General features: G+C 42.5%; 1 protein-coding gene across 10 annotated transcripts in view; it reads left to right on the forward strand.

The window, feature by feature from the left end:
• Positions 1-22,707, forward strand: part of dusp16 (dual specificity phosphatase 16) — an 89,456-nt gene extending 66,749 nt beyond the window's left edge. The window contains exons 4-9 of one of the 10 annotated variants that reach the window (XR_008756864.1): positions 13,423-13,601; positions 14,124-14,407; positions 17,424-21,840; positions 21,955-21,972; positions 22,069-22,086; positions 22,134-22,707. Coding sequence is in view for 1 of the 10 variants with exons in the window: in XM_055905538.1 (XP_055761513.1) it covers positions 13,423-13,601; positions 14,124-14,407; positions 17,424-18,648 (1,688 nt within the window). In the remaining 9 variants the exon portion in view is untranslated. Of the gene's footprint in view, positions 1-13,422; positions 13,602-14,123; positions 14,408-17,423 lie in introns of all 10 variants that reach the window. The other 9 variants (XR_008756863.1, XR_008756862.1, XR_008756857.1 and 6 more) reach the window with 9 other exon arrangements.
• Positions 22,708-23,931: the final 1,224 nt, after the last annotated feature.

Below are 23,931 nucleotides of genomic sequence, written 5' to 3' on the forward strand. Positions count from 1 at the left end.
GTTAAATGAGGACGTGAATGGGTTAATGAGGACGTGAATGGGTTAAATGAGGACGTGAATGAGTTAAATGAGGACGTGAAGGGGTTAAATGAGGACGTGAATGGGTTAAATGAGGACGTGAATGGGTTAAATGAGGACGTGAATGGGTTAATGAGGACGTGAATGGGTTAAATGAGGACGTGAATGAGTTAAATGAGGACGTGAATGAGGATGTGTACAGCAGATAAGTTGTCCACGGCTGTCAGACTTAAAGAGTCCCAGATGACATTTAAAAGTACCTTTCGATCCGCTTTCTGTGGTCCCTGTCTCATTGTCTCAAACGTCAGTTAGGAAGTTGTTTCGTTTCAGATATGGTTCCTGTTTCTATGATGATGTCATCAGGATGGGACTTCCCTTCAAATTAAGAGCCAACACCTGTAACATTAGACTTTATCAGACATTATAACTCTCCCTGTAACAACATCAGGTTATAACATGACATCAGACATTATAACTCCCCCTGTAACAACATCAGGTTATAACATGACATCAGACATTATAACTCATTATAACAACCTCAGGTTATAACATGACATCAGACATTATAACTCTCCCTGTATCAACATCAGGTTATAACATGACATCAGACATTATAACTCTCCCTGTAACAACATCAGGTTATAACATGACATCAGACATTATAACTCTCCCTGTAACAACATCAGGTTATAACATGACATCAGACATTATAACTCTCCCTGTAACAACATCAGGTTATAACATGACATCAGACATTATAACTCTCCCTGTAACAACATCAGGTTATAACATGACATCAGACATTATAACTCTCCCTGTAACAACATCAGGTTATAACATGACATCAGACATTATAACTCTCCCTGTAACAACATCAGGTTATAACATGACATCAGACATTATAACTCATTATAACAACCTCAGGTTATAACATGACATCAGACATTATAACTCTCCCTGTATCAACATCAGGTTATAACATGACATCAGACATTATAACTCTCCCTGTAACAACATCAGGTTATAACATGACATCAGACATTATAACTCATTATAACAACCTCAGGTTATAACATGACATCAGACATTATAACTCTCCCTGTATCAACATCAGGTTATAACATGACATCAGACATTATAACTCATTATAACAACCTCAGGTTATAACATGACATCAGACATTATAACTCTCCCTGTATCAACATCAGGTTATAACATGACATCAGACATTATAACTCTCCCTGTATCAACATCAGGTTAGAACATGACATCAGACATTATAACTCTCCCTGTAACAACATCAGGTTATAACATGACATCAGACATTATAACTCTCCCTGTAACAACATCAGGTTATAACATGACATCAGACATTATAACTCTCCCTGTAACAACATCAGGTTATAACATGACATCAGACATTATAACTCTCCCTGTAACAACATCAGGTTATGACATGCCATCAGACATTATAACTCTCCCTGTATCAACATCAGGTTATGACATGACATCAGACATTATAACTCATTATAACAACCTCAGGTTATAACATGACATCAGACATTATAACTCTCCCTGTATCAACATCAGGTTATAACATGACATCAGACATTATAACTCTCCCTGTAACAACATCAGGTTATGACATGCCATCAGACATTATAACTCTCCCTGTATCAACATCAGGTTATGACATGCCATCAGACATTATAACTCTCCCTGTATCAACATCAGGTTATGACATGCCATCAGACATTATAACTCTCCCTGTATCAACATCAGGTTATGACATGCCATCAGACATTATAACTCTCCCTGTAACAACATCAGGTTATGACATGACATCAGACATTATAACTCTCCCTGTATCAACATCAGGTTATGACATGCCATCAGACATTATAACTCTCCCTGTATCAACATCAGGTTATGACATGCCATCAGACATTTTAACTCTCCCTGTATCAACATCAGGTTATGACATGACATCAGACATTATAACTCATTATAACAACCTCAGGTTATAACATGACATCAGACATTATAACTCTCCCTGTATCAACATCAGGTTATAACATGACATCAGACATTATAACTCTCCCTGTAACAACATCAGGTTATGACATGCCATCAGACATTATAACTCTCCCTGTATCAACATCAGGTTATGACATGCCATCAGACATTATAACTCTCCCTGTATCAACATCAGGTTATGACATGACATCAGACATTATAACTCTCCCTGTAACAACATCAGGTTATAACATGACATCAGACATTATAACTCTCCCTGTATCAACCTCAGGTTATAACATGACATCAGACATTATAACTCTCCCTGTATCAACATCAGGTTATGACATGCCATCAGACATTATAACTCTCCCTGTAACAACATCAGGTTATGACATGACATCAGACATTATAACTCTCCCTGTATCAACATCAGGTTATGACATGCCATCAGACATTATAACTCTCCCTGTATCAACATCAGGTTATGACATGCCATCAGACATTATAACTCTCCCTGTAACAACATCAGGTTATAACATGCCATCAGACATTATAACTCTCCCTGTATCAACATCAGGTTATAACATGACATCAGACATTATAACTCTCCCTGTATCAACATCAGGTTATGACATGCCATCAGACATTATAACTCTCCCTGTATCAACATCAGGTTATGACATGCCATCAGACATTATAACTCTCCCTGTAACAACATCAGGTTATAACATGACATCAGACATTATAACTCTCCCTGTATCAACATCAGGTTATGACATGCCATCAGACATTATAACTCTCCCTGTATCAACATCAGGTTATGACATGCCATCAGACATTATAACTCTCCCTGTATCAACATCAGGTTATAACATGACATCAGACATTATAACTCTCCCTGTAACAACCTCAGGTTATGACATGACATCAGACATTATAACTCTCCCTGTAACAACATCAGGTTATAACATGACATCAGACATTATAACTCTCCCTGTAACAACATCAGGTTATAACATGACATCAGACATTATAACTCTCCCTGTAACAACATCAGGTTATAACATGACATCAGACATTATAACTCTCCCTGTAACAACATCAGGTTATAACATGACATCAGACATTATAACTCTCCCTGTAACAACATCAGGTTATAACATGACATCAGACATTATAACTCTCCCTGTAACAACATCAGGTTATAACATGACATCAGACATTATAACTCTCCCTGTAACAACATCAGGTTATAACATGACATCAGACATTATAACTCTCCCTGTAACAACATCAGGTTATAACATGACATCAGACATTATAACTCTCCCTGTAACAACATCAGGTTATGACATGCCATCAGACATTATAACTCTCCCTGTAACAACATCAGGTTATAACATGCCATCAGACATTATAACTCTCCCTGTAACAACCTCAGGTTATGACATGCCATGAGACATGATAACTCTCCCTGTAACAACATCAGGTTATAACATGACATCAGACATTATAACTCTCCCTGTATCAACATCAGGTTATAACATGACATCAGACATTATAACTCTCCCTGTAACAACATCAGGTTATAACATGACATCAGACATTATAACTCTCCCTGTAACAACATCAGGTTATGACATGCCATCAGACATTATAACTCTCCCTGGAGAGAAGTTAATTATTCTGCTGTTGGCCCTCTGACCTGACAAACAATACAGTCACATGTCACTGAATCTAACTACATAGAAACAGAAAACATAGAATGCCCACCCTCGTCACACCCTGGCCTAACCAACATAGAGAATAAAAAGCCTCTCTATGGCCAGGGCGTGACAGCTACAGTACGTTGCAGTGTGGACATTGATCCAGCAGCTTGACGGTTGCTATGGGGAAGTGACCGTGTTGAAAGGAGACTGATCGAACTTCCAGTGTGTCACTCAACCCACTAAGCTTCCACTTCCTGTAGAGTCTCTGTGTATTCCCCACAGAGGAAGGTTCCTAACCCTGGCTACAATACACAGCTGTACATCCATCCTGTATGTTATATGTATGAGTTATAATGTCTGATGGTTCCTAACCCTGGATACAATCCACAGCTGTACATCCATCCTGTATGTTATAAATCAGATGTGTTCATCAGTATTGTTGTAATGTGAGTGAGGTGGAGAGACGAGGAGAGAGGTGGAGAGACGAGGAGAGAGGTGGAGAGACGAGGAGAGAGGTGGAGAGACGAGGAGAGAGGTGGAGAGACGAGGAGAGAGGTGGAGAGACGAGGAGAGAGGTGGAGTGACGAGGAGAGAGGTGGAGAGACGAGGAGAGAGGTGGAGAGACGAGGAGAGACGAGGAGACCGGAGGAGAGAGGTGGAGAGAGGAGGGGAGAGGTAGAGAGAGGTGGAGAGGCAGAGTGACAAGGAGAGAGGTGGAGAGACGAGGAGAGAGGTGGAGAGACGAGGAGAGACGAGGAGACCGGAGGAGAGAGGTAGAGAGCGGAGGAGAGGTGGAGAGAGGAGGGGAGAGGTAGAGAGAGGTGGAGAGGCAGAGTGACGAGGAGAGAGGTGGAGAGAGGTGGAGAGAGGAGAGACGAGGAGAGAGGAGGGAGAGACGTGGAGAGGTGGAGAGGGGAGAGGTAGATACAGGTGGAGAGAGGCAGAGTGATGAGGAGAGAGGAGGAGAGAGGCAGAGTGACGAGGAGAGATGTGGAGAGACGAGGAGAGAGGTGGAGAGACGAGGAGACCGGAGGAGAGCGTAGGAGAGAGGTGGAGAGCGGAGGAGAGGTGGAGAGAGGAGGGGAGAGGTAGAGAGAGGTGGAGAGGCAGAGTGACGAGGAGAGAGGTGGAGAGAGGAGAGACGAGGAGAGAGGAGGGAGAGACGTGGAGAGATGAGAAAGGAGAGGTGGAGAGAAGGAGGAGGAAAGGAGGAGAGAGGTGGAGAAAGGAGGAGAGAGGACGAGAGGTGGAGAGGCAGAGTGACGAGGAGAGGCGAGGAGAGACGAGGAGAGGTGGAGAGGGGAGAGGTAGATGCAGAGTGATGAGGAGAGAGGTGGAGAGAGGAGGAGAGAGGTGGAGAAAGATGGAGAGACGAGGAGAGAGGACGAGAGGTGGAGAGGCAGAGTGACGAGGAGAGGCGAGGAGAGACGAGGAGAGGTGGAGAGGGGAGAGGTAGATACAGGTGGAGAGAGGCAGAGTGATGAGGAGAGAGGTGGAGAGATATGAGGACAGATGCATGATGTGGTTATTTCTGTGAGGTTTAAGAACATTTCCTCATGAAGTCCTCCTGGGCTGAGTCCTAAATGGCACCCTATTCCCTATATAGCCCATGGGGCTCTGGTCAACAGCACTTACTATGCAGGGAACAGGGTTCCATTTAGGATGGATCCATGTACCAACAGATCTGAAGGAGAGGCTGGAGAGCCATGGGTACACGGGTTGCCAAGCAACTAGGACTGGGCTTGTCTGAGGGTCGGCTAGTGCAGGTGGCTGATGTGTGTGTGTGTGTGTGTGAGTGTGACAGTGTTTGCATGTGCATGCGGGTGTCTGTGTGTGTGTGTGTGTGTGTGTGTGTGTGTGAGTGAGTGTGTGTGTGTTTCCATGTGTGTGTGTGTGAGTGTGTATGTGTGTCCATGTGTATGTGTGTTTTCCATGTGTGTGTGTGTGTGTGTGTGTGTGTTTCCGTGTGTGTGTGTGTTTCCTTGTGTGTGTGTGTGTGTGTGTGTTTCCATGTGTGTGTGTTTCCATGTGTGTGTGTTTCCATGTGTGTGTGTGTGTTTCCGTGTGTGTGTGTGTGTGTGTGTGTTTCCATGTGTGTGTGTTTCCATGTGTGTGTGTTTCCATGTGTGTGTGTGTGTGTGTGTGTGTGTTTCCATGTGTGTGTGTTTCCGTGTGTGTGTGTGTGTGTGTTTCCATGTGTGTGTGTGTGTTTCCGTGTGTGTGTGTGTGTGTGTGTGTTTCCGTGTGTGTGTGTGTTTCCATGTGTGTGTGTGTGTTTCCGTGTGTGTGTGTGTGTGTGTGTGTTTCCGTGTGTGTGTGTGTGTGTGTGTGTGTGTGTGTGTGTGTGTGTGTGTGTGTGTGTGTGTGTGTGTGTGTGTGTGTGTGTGTGCCGCTGGGTGCAGAACGCAGTGTATCAGTATTGTGTAATGAACTCAGCAGGTCTGATTGGTCCTCTATAAACACCACTAGATCATAATGTACACCACAACCATTCAGGTTGGCTGCTGTTGCTAGGCAGATTTAGTGTACAATATCAGAGCCTGCTTGTATTGCCTTATGATGGTGCAAGTCTTCTTTGTGAGATAAGAGTTTGTTACTGAAGGACTTTTTTCACCAACTATGTTGCCATGTTTTCGTCCGAATTCCCCCAAAAATATAAGATTACAATTTTGACGCATTTATCATTCAGTCTGCTGGGTAACTTCTAGTGTGATCTAATACAGTAACCTCTAGTATCTCTAATACAGTAACCTCTAGTATCTCTAATACAGTAACTTCTAGTATCTCTAATACAGTAACTTCTAGTGTCTCTAATACAGTAACTTCTAGTGTCTCTAATACAGTAACCTCTAGTATCTCTAATACAGTAACCTCTAGTGTCTCTAATACAGTAACCTCTAGTGTCTCTAATACAGTAACCTCTAGTGTCTCTAATACAGTAACCTCTAGTATCTCTAATACAGTAACCTCTAGTATCTCTAATACAGTAACCTCTAGTGTCTCTAATACAGTAACCTCTATGTCTCAATACAGTAACCTCTAGTGTCTCTAATACAGTAACCTCTAGTATCTCTAATACAGTAACCTCTAGTGTCTCTAATACAGTAACCTCTAGTATCTCTAATACAGTAACCTCTAGTGTCTCTAATACAGTAACCTCTATGTCTCAATACAGTAACCTCTAGTGTCTCTAATACAGTAACCTCTAGTATCTCTAATACAGTAACCTCTAGTGTCTCTAATACAGTAACTTCTAGTGTCTCTAATACAGTAACCTCTAGTGTCTCTAATACAGTAACCTCTAGTGTCTCTAATACAGTAACCTCTAGTGTCTCTAATACAGTAACCTCTAGTGTGATCTAATACAGTAACCTCTAGTATCTCTAATACAGTAACCTCTAGTGTCTCTAATACAGTAACCTCTAATGTCTCTAATACAGTAACCTCTAGTATCTCTAATACAGTAACCTCTAGTGTCTCTAATACAGTAACCTCTAATGTCTCTAATACAGTAACCTCTAGTATCTCTAATACAGTAACCTCTAGTGTCTCTAATACAGTAACCTCTAGTGTCTCTAATACAGTAACCTCTAGTGTCTCTAATACAGTAACCTCTAGTATCTCTAATACAGTAACCTCTAGTATCTCTAATACAGTAACCTCTAGTGTCTCTAATACAGTAACCTCTAGTGTGATCTCTAATACAGTAACCTCTAGTGTCTCTAATACAGTAACCTCTTGTGTCTCTAATACAGTAACCTCTAGTATCTCTAATACAGTAACCTCTAGTATCTCTAATACAGTAACCTCTAGTGTCTCTAATACAGTAACCTCTATTATCTCTAATACAGTAACCCCTAGTGTCTCTAATACAGTAACCTCTAGTGTCTCTATTACAGTAACCTCTAGTATCTCTAATACAGTAACCTCTAGTGTCTCTAATACAGTAACCTCTAGTGTCTCTAATACAGTAACCTCTAGTGTGTCTAATACAGTAACCTCTAGTGTCTCTAATACAGTAACCTCTAGTGTGTCTAATACAGTAACCTCTAGTGTCTCTAATACAGTAACCTCTAGTGTCTCTAATACAGTAACTTCTAGTGTGATCTAATACAGTAACCTCTAGTATCTCTAATACAGTAACCTCTAGTGTCTCTAATACAGTAACCTCTAGTATCTCTAATACAGTAACTTCTAGTGTCTCTAATACAGTAACCTCTAGTATCTCTAATACAGTAACCTCTAGTGTCTCTAATACAGTAACCTCTAGTGTCTCTAATACAGTAACCTCTAGTGTCTCTAATACAGTAACCTCTAGTATCTCTAATACAGTAACCTCTAGTATCTCTAATACAGTAACCTCTAGTGTCTCTAATACAGTAACCTCTATGTCTCAATACAGTAACCTCTAGTGTCTCTAATACAGTAACCTCTAGTATCTCTAATACAGTAACCTCTAGTGTCTCTAATACAGTAACCTCTAGTATCTCTAATACAGTAACCTCTAGTGTCTCTAATACAGTAACCTCTATGTCTCAATACAGTAACCTCTAGTGTCTCTAATACAGTAACCTCTAGTATCTCTAATACAGTAACCTCTAGTGTCTCTAATACAGTAACCTCTAGTGTCTCTAATACAGTAACCTCTAGTGTCTCTAATACAGTAACCTCTAGTGTCTCTAATACAGTAACCTCTAGTGTCTCTAATACAGTAACCTCTAGTGTGATCTAATACAGTAACCTCTAGTATCTCTAATACAGTAACCTCTAATGTCTCTAATACAGTAACCTCTAGTATCTCTAATACAGTAACCTCTAGTGTCTCTAATACAGTAACCTCTAATGTCTCTAATACAGTAACCTCTAGTATCTCTAATACAGTAACCTCTAGTGTCTCTAATACAGTAACCTCTAGTGTCTCTAATACAGTAACCTCTATGTCTCAATACAGTAACCTCTAGTATCTCTAATACAGTAACCTCTAGTGTCTCTAATACAGTAACCTCTAGTGTCTCTAATACAGTAACCTCTAGTGTCTCTAATACAGTAACCTCTAGTGTCTCTAATACAGTAACCTCTAGTGTGATCTAATACAGTAACCTCTAGTATCTCTAATACAGTAACCTCTAGTGTCTCTAATACAGTAACCTCTAATGTCTCTAATACAGTAACCTCTAGTATCTCTAATACAGTAACCTCTAGTGTCTCTAATACAGTAACCTCTAATGTCTCTAATACAGTAACCTCTAGTATCTCTAATACAGTAACCTCTAGTGTCTCTAATACAGTAACCTCTAGTGTCTCTAATACAGTAACCTCTAGTGTCTCTAATACAGTAACCTCTAGTATCTCTAATACAGTAACCTCTAGTATCTCTAATACAGTAACCTCTAGTGTCTCTAATACAGTAACCTCTAGTGTGATCTCTAATACAGTAACCTCTAGTGTCTCTAATACAGTAACCTCTTGTGTCTCTAATACAGTAACCTCTAGTATCTCTAATACAGTAACCTCTAGTATCTCTAATACAGTAACCTCTAGTGTCTCTAATACAGTAACCTCTATTATCTCTAATACAGTAACCCCTAGTGTCTCTAATACAGTAACCTCTAGTGTCTCTATTACAGTAACCTCTAGTATCTCTAATACAGTAACCTCTAGTATCTCTAATACAGTAACCTCTAGTGTCTCTAATACAGTAACCTCTAGTATCTCTAATATAGTAACCTCTAGTGTCTCTAATACAGTAACCTCTAGTATCTCTAATACAGTAACCTCTAGTATCTCTAATACAGTAACCTCTAGTGTGTCTAATACAGTAACCACTAGTGTCTCTAATACAGTAACCTCTAGTGTCTCTAATACAGTAACCTCTAGTGTCTCTAATACAGTAACCTCTAGTGTCTCTAATACAGTAACCTCTAGTGTCTCTAATAGAGTAACCTCTAGTGTCTCTAATACAGTAACCTCTAGTATCTCTAATACAGTAACCTCTAGTGTCTCTAATACAGTAACCTCTAGTGTGTCTAATACAGTAACCTCTAGTGTCTCTAATACAGTAACCTCTAGTATCTCTAATACAGTAACCTCTAGTATCTCTAATACAGTAACCTCTAGTGTCTCTAATAGAGTAACCTCTAGTGTCTCTAATAGAGTAACCTCTAGTGTCTCTAATACAGTAACCTCTAGTGTCTCTAATACAGTAACTTCTAGTATATCTAATACAGTAACCTCTAGTGTCTCTAATACAGTAACCTCTAGTATCTCTAATACAGTAACCTCTAGTATCTCTAATACAGTAATCTCTAGTGTCTCTAATACAGTAACCTCTAGTGTGATCTCTAATACAGTAACCTCTAGTGTGATCTCTAATACAGTAACCTCTAGTATCTCTAATACAGTAACCTCTAGTATCTCTAATACAGTAATCTCTAGTGTCTCTAATACAGTAACCTCTAGTGTGATCTCTAAAACAGTAACCTCTAGTATCTCTCATAGAGTAACCTCTAGTGTCTCTAATAGAGTAACCTCTAGTGTCTCTAATACAGTAACCTCTAGTGTCTCTAATACAGTAACTTCTAGTATATCTAATACAGTAACCTCTAGTGTCTCTAATACAGTAACCTCTAGTATCTCTAATACAGTAACCTCTAGTATCTCTAATACAGTAACCTCTAGTGTCTCTAATACAGTAACCTCTAGTGTCTCTAATACAGTAACTTCTAGTATATCTAATACAGTAACCTCTAGTGTCTCTAATACAGTAACCTCTAGTATCTCTAATACAGTAACCTCTAGTGTCTCTAATAGAGTAACCTCTAGTGTCTCTAATAGAGTAACCTCTAGTGTCTCTAATACAGTAACCTCTAGTGTCTCTAATACAGTAACCTCTAGTGTCTCTAATACAGTAACTTCTAGTATATCTAATACAGTAACCTCTAGTGTCTCTAATACAGTAACCTCTAGTATCTCTAATACAGTAACCTCTAGTATCTCTAATACAGTAATCTCTAGTGTCTCTAATACAGTAACCTCTAGTGTGATCTCTAATACAGTAACCTCTAGTGTCTCTAATACAGTAACCTCTTGTGTCTCTAATACAGTAACCTCTAGTATCTCTAATACAGTAACCTCTAGTATCTCTAATACAGTAACCTCTAGTGTCTCTAATACAGTAACCTCTAGTATCTCTAATACAGTAACCTCTAGTGTCTCTAATACAGTAACCTCTAGTGTCTCTAATACAGTAACCTCTAGTATCTCTAATACAGTAACCTCTAGTATCTCTAATACAGTAACCTCTAGTATCTCTAATACAGTAACCTCTAGTGTCTCTAATACAGTAACCTCTAGTATCTCTAATACAGTAACCTCCGGTGTCTCTAATACAGTAACCTCTAGTATCTCTAAAACAGTAACCTCTAGTATCTCTAATAGAGTAACCTCTAGTGTCTCTAATAGAGTAACCTCTAGTGTCTCTAATACAGTAACCTCTAGTGTCTCTAATACAGTAACTTCTAGTATATCTAATACAGTAACCTCTAGTGTCTCTAATACAGTAACCTCTAGTATCTCTAATACAGTAACCTCTAGTATCTCTAATACAGTAACCTCTAGTGTCTCTAATACAGTAACCTCTAGTGTCTCTAATACAGTAAATTCTAGTATATCTAATACAGTAACCTCTAGTGTCTCTAATACAGTAACCTCTAGTATCTCTAATACAGTAACCTCTAGTGTCTCTAATAGAGTAACCTCTAGTGTCTCTAATAGAGTAACCTCTAGTGTCTCTAATACAGTAACCTCTAGTGTCTCTAATACAGTAACTTCTAGTATATCTAATACAGTAACCTCTAGTGTCTCTAATACAGTAACCTCTAGTATCTCTAATACAGTAACCTCTAGTATCTCTAATACAGTAACCTCCGGTGTCTCTAATACAGTAACCTCTAGTGTCTCTAATACGGTAACCTCTAGTATCTCTAATACGGTAACCTCTAGTATCTCTAATACAGTAAACTCTAGTATCTCTAATACAGTAACCTCTAGTGTCTCTAATACAGTAACCTCTAGTGTCTCTAATACAGTAACCTCTAGTATCTCTAATACAGTAACCTCTAGTATCTCTAATACAGTAACCTCTAGTGTCTCTAATAGAGTAACCTCTAGTGTCTCTAATAGAGTAACCTCTAGTATATCTAATAGAGTAACCTCTAGTGTCTCTAATACAGTAACTTCTAGTATATCTAATACAGTAACCTCTAGTGTCTCTAATACAGTAACCTCTAGTGTCTCTAATACAGTAACTTCTAGTATATCTAATACAGTAACCTCTAGTGTCTCTAATATAGTAACCTCTAGTATCTCTAATACAGTAACCTCTAGTGTCTCTAATACAGTAACCTCTAGTGCCTCTAATATAGTAACCTCTAGTATCTCTAATACAGTAACCTCTAGTATCTCTAGTACAGTAACCTCTAGTGTGATCTCTAATACAGTAACCTCTAGTATCTCTAATACAGTAACCTCTAGTACCTCTAATACAGTAACCTCTAGTGTCTCTAATACAGTAACCTCTAGTGTCTCTAATACAGTAACCTCTAGTGCCTCTAATACAGTAACCTCTAGTATCTCTAATACAGTAACCTCTAGTATCTCTAATACAGTAACCTCTAGTGTCTCTAATACAGTAACCTCTATGTCTCTAATACAGTAACCTCTAGTGTCTCTAATAAAGTAACCTCTAGTATCTCTAATACAGTAACCTCTAGTATCTCTAATACAGTAACCTCTAGTATCTCTAATACAGTAACCTCTAGTATCTCTAATACAGTAACCTCTAGTATCTCTAATACAGTAACCTCTAGTATCTCTAATACAGTAACCTCTAGTGTCTCTAATACAGTAACCTCTAGTGTCTCTAATACAGTAACCACTAGTGTCTCTAATACAGTAACCTCTATGTCTCAATACAGTAACCTCTAGTGTCTCTAATAGAGTAACCTCTAGTATCTCTAATACAGTAACCTCTAGTGTCTCTAATACAGTAACCACTAGTGTCTCTAATACAGTAACCTCTATGCCTCAATACAGTAACCTCTAGTGTCTCTAATAGAGTAACCTCTAGTATCTCTAATACAGTAACCTCTAGTATCTCTAATACAGTAACCTCTAGTGTCTCTAATACAGTAACCTCTAGTGTCTCTAATACAGTAACCTCTAGTGTCTCTAATACAGTATCCTCTTGTGTCTCTAATACAGTAACCTCTAGTATCTCTAATACAGTAACCTCTAGTGTCTCTAATACAGTAACCTCTAGTATCTCTAATACAGTAACCTCTAGTGTCTCTAATACAGTAACCTCTAGTGTCTCTAATACAGTAACCTCTAGTGTCTCTAATACAGTAACCTCTAGTGTGATCTCTAATACAGTAACCTCTAGTATCTCTAATACAGTAACCTCTAGTGTCTCTAATACAGTAGCCTCTAGTATCTCTAATACAGTAACCTCTAGTATCTCTAATACAGTAACCTCTAGTATCTCTAATACAGTAACCTCTAGTGTGATCTCTAATACAGTAACCTCTAGTATCTCTAATACAGTAACCTCTAGTGTCTCTAATACAGTAACCTCTGTCTTCCTTTATTTGATTGGGAAGTTTCTGTGTGTCTTCAGGTGGTTTCTCAGCATTTTCCCAGCTGTTTCCAGGTCTGTGTGAAGGTAAGGCTCTTTTGGCCGCGTCCTGCCTGGTCCCCACCTGCCTCTCTCAGCCCTGCCTGCCCCTCAACACCTCTGGGCCAACACGTATCCTGCCTCACCTTTACCTGGGCTGTCAGAGAGACGTACTCAACATGGTATGAGATATATTATAGGATATCTAGTTTATATATTACTATATATTATAGGATATCTAGTTTATATATTACTATATATTATAGGATATCTAGTTTTTATATTACTATATATTATAGGATATCTAGTTTATATATTACTATATATTATAGGATATCTAGTTTTTATATTACTATATATTATAGGATATCTAGTTTATATATTACTATATATTATAGGATATCTAGTTTATATATTACTATATATTATAGGATATCTAGTTTATATATTACTATATATTATAGGATATCTAGTTTATATATTACTATATATTATAGGATATCTAGTTTATATATTACTATATAGTATAGGATATCTAGTTTATATATTACTATATATTATAGCATTCTAACCAGCTGTATTCCTCCCTCCTCTACAGGAAGTGATGTGTGTAAAGCATTCTAACCAGCTGTATTCCTCCCTCCTCTGCAGGAAGTGATGTGTGTAAAGCATTCTAACCAGCTGTATTCCTCCCTCCTCTACAGGAAGTGATGCAGCAGAATGAGATAGCGTACGTCCTGAATGCCAGTAACACATGTCCCAAACCAGACTACATCGCTGAGTCTCACTTCCTGCGAGTCCCTGTCAACGACAGCTTCTGTGAGAAGATCCTCCCCTGGTTGGACAGATCGGTAGAGTTCATAGAGAAGGCCAAAGCCTCCGACGCCTGTGTGCTGGTCCACTGTCTGGCTGGTATCTCCCGCTCGGCAACCATCGCTATCGCTTACATCATGACGAGGATGGACATGTCACTAGACGAAGCTTACAGGTGAGATGAATGAAACCCCGTAGGACCACGATAAGTCAAAACCTTCCGTTATGCTCCAGATGAATGAACCCCGTAGGACCACGATAAGTCAAACCCTTCCGTTATGCTCCAGATGAATGAAACTCGTAGGACCACGATAAGTCAAACCCTTCCGTTATGCTCCAGATGAATGAACCCCGTAGGACCACGATAAGTCAAACCCTTCCGTTATGCTCCAGATGAATGAAACTCGTAGGACCACGATAAGTCAAACCCTTCCGTTATGCTCCAGATGAATGAAACTCGTAGGACCACGATAAGTCAAACCCTTCCGTTATGCTCCAGATGAATGAAACTCGTAGGACCACGATAAGTCAAACCCTTCCGTTATGCTCCAGATGAATGAAACTCGTAGGACCACGATAAGTCAAACCCGTCCGTTATGCTCCAGATGAATGAAACTCGTAGGACCACGATAAGTCAAACCCTTCCGTTATGCTCCAGATGAATGAACCCCGTAGGACCACGATAAGTCAAACCCTTCCGTTATGCTCCAGATGAATGAAACTCGTAGGACCACGATAAGTCAAACCCTTCCGTTATGCTCCAGATGAATGAAACCCCGTAGGACCACGATAAGTCAAACCCTTCCGTTATGCTCCAGATGAATGAACCCCGTAGGACCACGATAAGTCAAACCCTTCCGTTATGCTCCAGATGAATGAAACCCCGTAGGACCACGATAAGTCAAACCCTTCCGTTATGCTCCAGATGAATGAACCCCGTAGGACCACGATAAGTCAAACCCTTCCGTTATGCTCCAGATGAATGAAACCCCGTAGGACCACGATAAGTCAAACCCTTCCGTTATGCTCCAGATGAATGAACCCCGTAGGACCACGATAAGTCAAACCCTTCCGTTATGCTCCAGATGAATGAAACCCCGTAGGACCACGATAAGTCAAACCCTTCCGTTATGCTCCAGATGTACAAGTCATCTTCCTGCTTATGGACTTGACCACTAATCAACCACCCCCTCTATGTTCTCCGTAACTAACAGGAAACCCCCTCCATGTTCTCCGTAACTAACAGGAAACCCCCTCCATGTTCTCCGTAACTAACAGGAAACCCCCTCCATGTTCTCCGTAACTAACAGGAAACCCCCTCCATGTTCTCCGTAACTAACAGGAAACCCCCTCCATGTTCTCCGTAACTAAGAGAAAACCCCCTCCATGTTCTCCGTAACTAACAGGAAACCCCCTCCATGTTCTCCGTAACTAACAGGAAACCCCCTCCATGTTCTCCGTAACTAACAGGAAACCCCCTCCATGTTCTCCGTAACTAACAGGAAACCCCCTCCATGTTCTCCGTAACTAACAGGAAACCCCCTCCATGTTCTCCGTAACTAACAGGAAACCCCCTCCATGTTCTCCGTAACTAACAGGAAACCCCCTCTATGTTCTCCGTAACTAACAGGAAACCCCCTCCATGTTCTCCGTAACTAACAGGAAACCCCCTCCATGTTCTCCGTAACTAACAGGAAACCCCCTCCATGTTCTCCGTAACTAACAGGAAACCCCCTCCATGCTCTCCGTAACTAACAGGAAACCCCCTCCATGTTCTCCGTAACTAACAGGAAACCCCCTCCATGTTCTCCGTAACTAACAGGAAACCCCCTCTATGTTCTCCGTAACTAACAGGAAACCCCCTCTATGTTCTCCGTAACTAACAGGAAACCCCCTCCATGTTCTCCGTAACTAACAGGAAACCCCCTCTTCCTGTCTGTCTTAATGTGTGTCACATGACCCCTGATTTAAACAACGCTGTGTGTCACATGACCCCTGATCTAAACAACGCTGTGTGTCACATGACCCCTGATCTAAACAACGCTGTGTGTCACATGACCCCTGATTTAAACAACGCTGTGTGTCACATGACCCCTGATCTAAACAACGCTGTGTGTCACATGACCCCTGATCTAAACAACGCTGTGTGTCACATGACCCCATGAAAGGCCCATCTCGTCATCCTGAATGAACACAGTGCACTGTGAGGGGCTCTAGTGATGGTAGCACTGTGAGGGGCTCTAGTGATGGTAGCACTGTGAGGGGCTCTAGTGATGGTAGCACTGTGAGGGGCTCTAGTGATGGTAGCACTGTGAGGGGCTCTAGTGATGGTAGCACTGTGAGGTGCTCTAGTGATGGTAGCACTGTGAGGAGCTCTAGTGATGGTAGCACTGTGAGGAGCTCTAGTGATGGTAGCACTGTGAGGAGCTCTAGTGATGGTTGCACTGTGAGGGGCTCTAGTGATGGTAGCACTGTGAGGGGCTCTAGTGATGGTAGCACTGTGAGGGGCTCTAGTGATGGTAGCACTGTGAGGGGCTCTAGTGATGGTAGCACTGTGAGGGGCTCTAGTGATGGTAGCACTGTGAGGGGCTCTAGTGATGGTAGCACTGTGAGGGGCTCTAGTGATGGTAGCACTGTGAGGGGCTCTAGTGATGGTAGCACTGTGAGGGGCTCTAGTGATGGTAGCACTGTGAGGGGCTCTAGTGATGGTAGCACTGTGAGGAGCTCTAGTGATGGTAGCACTGTGAGGAGCTCTAGTGATGGTAGCACTGTGAGGGGCTCTAGTGATGGTAGCACTGTGAGGGGCTCTAGTGATGGTAGCACTGTGAGGGGCTCTAGTGATGGTAGCACTGTGAGGAGCTCTAGTGATGGTAGCACTGTGAGGGGCTCTAGTGATGGTAGCACTGTGAGGGGCTCTAGTGATGGTAGCACTGTGAGGAGCTCTAGTGATGGTAGCACTGTGAGGGGCTCTAGTGATGGTAGCACTGTGAGGAGCTCTAGTGATGGTAGCACTGTGAGGGGCTCTAGTGATGGTTGCCTCAGCAGCATCTCTGCTGATGTCCTGTGTTACACCGTTAGAAATGACTCCTGTCTTGACCCTTGACCCTCTAGGTTTTCCCAACTCTGGAACAACCCGATGTGTTACAGCATCACTACTGATGTCCTGTATGTTTCTGTCTTTCCTCTCAAAGGTTCGTGAAGGAGAAGAGGCCCACCATCTCTCCTAACTTCAACTTCCTGGGTCAGCTGCTGGACTTTGAGAAGAAGATCAAGACTCCTGGAAGGTCGGAGATCAGAGAGACCATCGGGGTCAAACCCTGTCCCCTCCTCCACCCCCCACTAGAGCAGGACCCCCCTAACCCTACCCCCAGCCTGCCAGACCCTGCCCTGGCCCTGCTGGAGCCCCTGACCCTGCCGTGTGTCCTGACCCCCTGGCCTCCAGAGGAGAGGCTCCTGGCCCAGGCTCTCCAGGGGCTCCAGCTGGACCAGGGGACGGAGGACAGCGCTGCCCGGCTGAAAAGGTCCTTCTCTCTGGACATCAAGTCGTACGGGGAGACAGGAGGCAGCAGCAGCGCCCCCGTGAGGCCGTACCCCCACCCTACATCCCACCCCGGAGCCCAGGAGTATTATAATCCATCCGGGAGCTTCAAGGAGCCTGCTGGGAAACCGTGTCAGTTCTCTCCCGTGAAGGAGATGTCGGAGCAGTCTACACCGGAGCCGAGCCCTGACAAGGAGCAGGACGACGGTCCCGCAGACCCTGCTGCTACGTCTGCTGCTCCTGTAGTCTCCACCACGAGCAGCACCACTACCAGTATGACCACCTCCAACCAGCCCAGCATGAAGCAGCCCAGCCAGGCTACGCCTCCTCCGCCGCCCCTCTCCTGTTCCCAGCCGCTCCACCGTAGCGGCAGTATGGAGGAGAGCTCTAACCCCACCCCTAACCACACTCCTCACACCACCGGCTTCCTGTTCGGCCTATCACGTTCCCAGCAGCACCTGTCCAAGCCCGCCCCTAACCTAGGCTCCGCCCTGAAGGGCTGGCACTCCGACATCCTATTGGGTCCCGTCACTGTGTCGTCGGGGGGATGGTACCTCTCCGAGTCGCACCGCTTCTACTCCACCTCCGCCATCTTAGGAGGCGGGGCCAACATTCTCGGGGGTGGCAGCGTAGCGGCGTACAGCGTGAGTCAGGGGTTGGAGGAGGTGCGGCGGCGCGGGCGGCAGAGGAACGGCGACCGCGGGGACTCGCGGAGGAGCTGGCACGAGGAGAGCACCTTGGAGAAACAGCTGAAGAGATGGAGCTGTCAGATGGAACTGGGAGACAGGATGAGAGGAGGAAGGGAGACGAGATCCAGGGAAGAGATGGGGAGTCACAGCAGCTTCTCAGGAAGCATGGAGCTCATAGAGGTGTCCTGAGAGGGACGTTCAATATGGCCTCCAGTCCGCACCCATTACGGAATCGTTGATTTGAATGGAGACGTCCGTTCTAGGGAGTATAACATCCCCAGATCAGACCCGTGTTGAGGGGAAAGACTTGTTCTGCACCCGTCTTATTATCCCACTAGGGACTTGAACCTTGAACTGATCTAAGCGGCTCTATGTGTACTTGTGTCGCGACAGTTGGCATTAATGTAGTTTGAACTTTGACCTGGAAGCAGAAAGCAGCTGTGTGATGATGATGAATGTAATGAAGAGGTGAACTCTGAGAGGACTGAGACAAACTGAGTCTTTTGTTTCATTTATTTCTGATTGTTGATGATCGTCGTCAACAGCAGTAGATGTCTGCCTGGCGTTGGATACATGGAGCTTTTATGAAGCCTTATGAAGTCTTTATGAAGCGTTATGAAGTCTTTATGAGCCTTATGAAGTCTTTATGAAGCCTTATGAAGTCTTTATGAGCCTTGAGAAGTCTTTATGAAGCCTTATGAAGTCTTTATGAGCCTTGAGAAGTCTTTATGAAGCCTTATGAAGTCTTTATGAGCCTTAAGAAGTCTTTATGAAGCCTTAAGAAGTCTTTATGAGCCTTATGAAGTCTTTATGAAGCGTTATGAAGTCTTTATGAAGCCTTATGAAGTCTTTATGAGCCTTATGAAGTCTTTATGAAGCGTTATGAAGTCTTTATGAGTCTTATGAAGTCTTTATGAAGCCTTAAGAAGTCTTTATGAGCCTTATGAAGTCTTTATGAAGCCTTATGAAGTCTTTATGAGCCTTAAGAATTCTTTATGAAGCTTTAAGAATTCTTTATGAAGTCTTATGAAGTCTTTATGAAGCCTTATGAAGTCTTTATGAAGCATTATGAAGTCTTTATGAAGCCTTAAGACGTCTTTATGAAGCCTTAAGAAGTCTTTATGAAGCCTTAAGAAGTCTTTATGAAGCCTTAAGAAGTCTTTATGAAGCCTTAAGAAGTCTTTATGAAGCCTTAAGAAGTCTTTATGAAGCCTTAAGAAGTCTTTGTGAAGCATTATGAAGTCTTTATGAAGCCTTAAGAAGTCTTTATGAAGCGTTATGAAGTCTTTATGAAGCCTTATGAAGTCTTTATGAGCCTTAAGAAGTCTTTATGAAGCCTTTATGAAGCCTTAAGAAGTCTTTATGAAGCGTTATGAAGAACGAGACCAGAGATCCTTGATATCCCTGTGTCAAATCATCCAATACCTCACACATCCAAATTAGAGGCTTCTCCTGTTCCTCTGTCTTCTTCTGATTGACAATTCAAATCTCAGGTCTTATTTGAGCAGCAAGAAAAGATGCTTGAACAACCGAACAGTTCCCGAACAGCTCCAGAACAGCTCCCGAACAGCTCCCGAACAGTTCCCGAACAGTTCCAGAACAGCTCCAGAACAGCTCCCGAACAGCTCCCGAACAGCTCCCGAACAGCTCCCGAACAGTTCCCGAACAGCTCCCGAACAGCTCCCGAACAGCTCCCGAACAGTTCCGAACAGCTCCCGAACAGCTCCCGAACAGCTCCCGAACAGTTCCCGAACAGTTCCCGAACAGCTCCCGAACAGCTCCCGAACAGTTCCCGAACAGCTCCCGAACAGCTCCCGAACAGCTCCCGAACAGCTCAGTTGGTAGAGCATGGCGCTTGTACCCAAGGGTTGTAGGTTCGATTCCCAGGGCCACCCAGACGTAAAATGTATGCACGCATGACTGTAAATCACTTTGGATTAAAGCGCTAAACATTAAATATTATTAACGAACGGTGTGGTTGTGGGTTTTGTCTGATATGGTGTGGTAAAGGAATGATGTAATGACTGATACCTGTGGTAAAGGAATGATGTAATGACTGATACCTGTGGTAAAGGAATGATGTAATGACTGATACATGTGGTAAAGGAATGATGTAATGACTGATACCTGTGGTAAAGGAATGATGTAATGACTGATACCTGTGGTAAAGGAATGATGTAATGATTGATACCTGTGGTAAAGGAATGATGTAATGACTGATACCTGTGGTAAAGGAATGATGTAATGACTGATACCTGTGGTAAAGGAATGATGTAATGACTGATACCTGTGATAAAGGAATTATGTAATGATTGATACCTGTGGTAAAGGAATGATGTAATGACTGATACCTGTGATAAAGGAATTATGTAATGATTGATACCTGTGATAAAGGAATGATGTAATGACTGATACCTGTGGTAAAGGAATGATGTAATGATTGATACCTGTGGTAAAGGAATGATGTAATGACTGATACCTGTGGTAAAGGAATGATGTAATGACTGATACCTGTGGTAAAGGAATGATGTAATGACTGATACCTGTGGTAAAGGAATGATGTAATGACTGATACCTGTGGTAAAGGAATTATGTAATGATTGATACCTGTGGTAAAGGAATGATGTAATGACTGATACCTGTGGTAAAGGAATGATGTAATGATTGATACCTGTGGTAAAGGAATGATGTAATGATTGATACCTGTGGTAAAGGAATGATGTAATGACTGATACCTGTGGTAAAGGAATGATGTAATGACTGATACCTGTGGTAAAGGAATGATGTAATGACTGATACCTGTGGATACCTGTGGTAAAGGAATGATGTAATGACTGATACCTGTGGATACCTGTGGTAAAGGAATGATGTAATGACCTGAACCCTGACCTGAGACCAGTGGTCCTGAACTCTGACCTGAGACCAGTGGTCCTGAACCCTGACCTGAGACCAGTGGTCCTGACCCCTGACCTGAGACCAGTGGACCTGAACCCTGACCTGAGACCAGTGGTCCTGAACCCTGACCTGAGACCAGTGGTCCTGAACCCTGACCTGAACCCTGACCTCAGACCAGTGATCCCATCCCAGACCTGAGACCAGTGGACCTGAACTCTGACCTGAGACCAGTGGACCTGAACTCTGACCTGAGACCAGTGGACCTGAACTCTGACCTGAGACCAGTGGACCTGAACTCTGACCTGAGACCAGTGGTCCCATCCCAGACCTGAGCCCTGACCTGAGACGTCTGTTCAGCTACCTCAGTGTGTGGACGTGTGTGAGAGATGGTAGGTCTGTTATGGGGTTGTGTTGCTGTGTCAGAATATAGCTAGTTTTACAACAGACAATGTGGACTAAAGTCAGGGATGGGACCACTGGTCTCAGGTCAGAGGTCAGGTCTGGGTCAGGACCACTGGTCTCAGGTCAGAGGTCAGGTCTGGGTCAGGACCACTGGTCTCAGGTCAGGGGTCAGGTCTGGGTCAGGACCACTGGTCTCAGGTCAGGGGTCAGGTCTGGGTCAGGACCACTGGTCTCAGGTCAGAGGTCAGGTCTGGGTCAGGACCACTGGTCTCAGGTCAGGGGTCAGGTCTGGGTCAGGACCACTGGTCTCAGGTCAGGGGTCAGGTCTGGGTCAGGACCACTGGTCTCAGGTCAGGGGTCAGGACCACTGGTCTCAGGTCAGGGGTCAGGTCTGGGTCAGGACCACTGGTCTCAGGTCAGAGGTCAGGTCTGGGTCAGGACCACTGGTCTCAGGTCAGGGGTCAGGTCTGGGTCAGGACCACTGGTCTCAGGTCAGGGGTCAGGTCTGGGTCAGGACCACTGGTCTCAGGTCAGGGGTCAGGTCTGGGTCAGGACCACTGGTCTCAGGTCAGGGGTCAGGACCACTGGTCTCAGGTCAGAGGTCAGGTCTGGGTCAGGACCACTGGTCTCAGGTCAGGGGTCAGGTCTGGGTCAGGACCACTGGTCTCAGGTCAGGGGTCAGGTCTGGGTCAGGACCACTGGTCTCAGGTCAGGGGTCAGGTCTGGGTCAGGACCACTGGTCTCAGGTCAGAGGTCAGGTCTGGGTCAGGACCACTGGTCTCAGGTCAGAGGTCAGGTCTGGGTGTGTGAGAGATATTAGGTCTGTTATGGGGTTGTGTTGCTGTGTCAGAATATAGCTAGTTTTACAACAGACAATGTGGACATTTGGATGAAGCTGATGAGCAGTAGATGTATGTTGACTGTTGAAATAAAATCTGAAACGGTACAAAACATGTGGTTTATTTTCTAACATTGACACGCTGTACTTTAACCTCTAATACAATCCTCTACATGATCAATATCCGCTGTAATACAATCCTTTACATGATCAATATCCGCTGTAATACAATCCTCTACATGATCAATATCCTAACTGCTGTAATACAATCCTTTACATGATCAATATCCTAACTGCTGTAATACAATCCTTTACATGATCAATATCCGCTGTAATACAATCCTTTACATGATCAATATCCTAACTGCTGTAATACAATCCTTTACATGATCAATATCCTAACTGCTGTAATACAATCCTTTACATGATCAATATCCGCTGTAATACAATCCTTTACATGATCAATATCCTAACTGCTGTAATACAATCCTTTACATGATCAATATCCGCTGTAATACAATCCTTTACATGATCAATATCCTAACTGCTGTAATACAATCCTCTACATGATCAATATCCTAACTGTTGTAATACAATCCTTTACATGATCAATATCCTAACTGCTGTAATACAATCCTTTACATGATCAATATCCTAACTGCTGTAATACAATCCTTTACATGATCAATATCCTAACTGCTGTAATACAATCCTCTACATGATCAATATCCTAACTGCTGTAATACAATCCTCTACATGATCAATATCCTAACTGCTGTAATACAATCCTCTACATGATCAATATCCTAACTGCTGTAATACAATCCTCTACATGATCAATATCCTAACTGCTGTAATACAATCCTTTACATGATCAATATCCTAACTGCTGTAATACAATCCTTTACATGATCAATATCCTAACTGCTGTAATACAATCCTTTACATGATCAATATCCGCTGTAATACAATCCTTTACATGATCAATATCCGCTGTAATACAATCCTTTACATGATCAATATCCACTGTAATACAATCCTTTACATGATCAATATCCTAACTGCTGTAATACAATCCTTTACATGATCAATATCCGCTGTAATACAATCCTTTACATGATCAATATCCACTGTAATACAATCCTTTACATGATCAATATCCTAACTGCTGTAATACAATCCTTTACATGATCAATATCCTAACTGCTGTAATACAATCCTTTACATGATCAATATCCGCTGTAATACAATCCTTTACATGATCAATATCCGCTGTAATACAATCCTTTACATGATCAATATCCTAACTGCTGTAATACAATCCTTTACATGATCAA

Source organism: Salvelinus fontinalis, chromosome 39 (genome assembly GCF_029448725.1).
Source record: "Salvelinus fontinalis isolate EN_2023a chromosome 39, ASM2944872v1, whole genome shotgun sequence".
NCBI lineage: Eukaryota > Metazoa > Chordata > Actinopteri > Salmoniformes > Salmonidae > Salvelinus > Salvelinus fontinalis.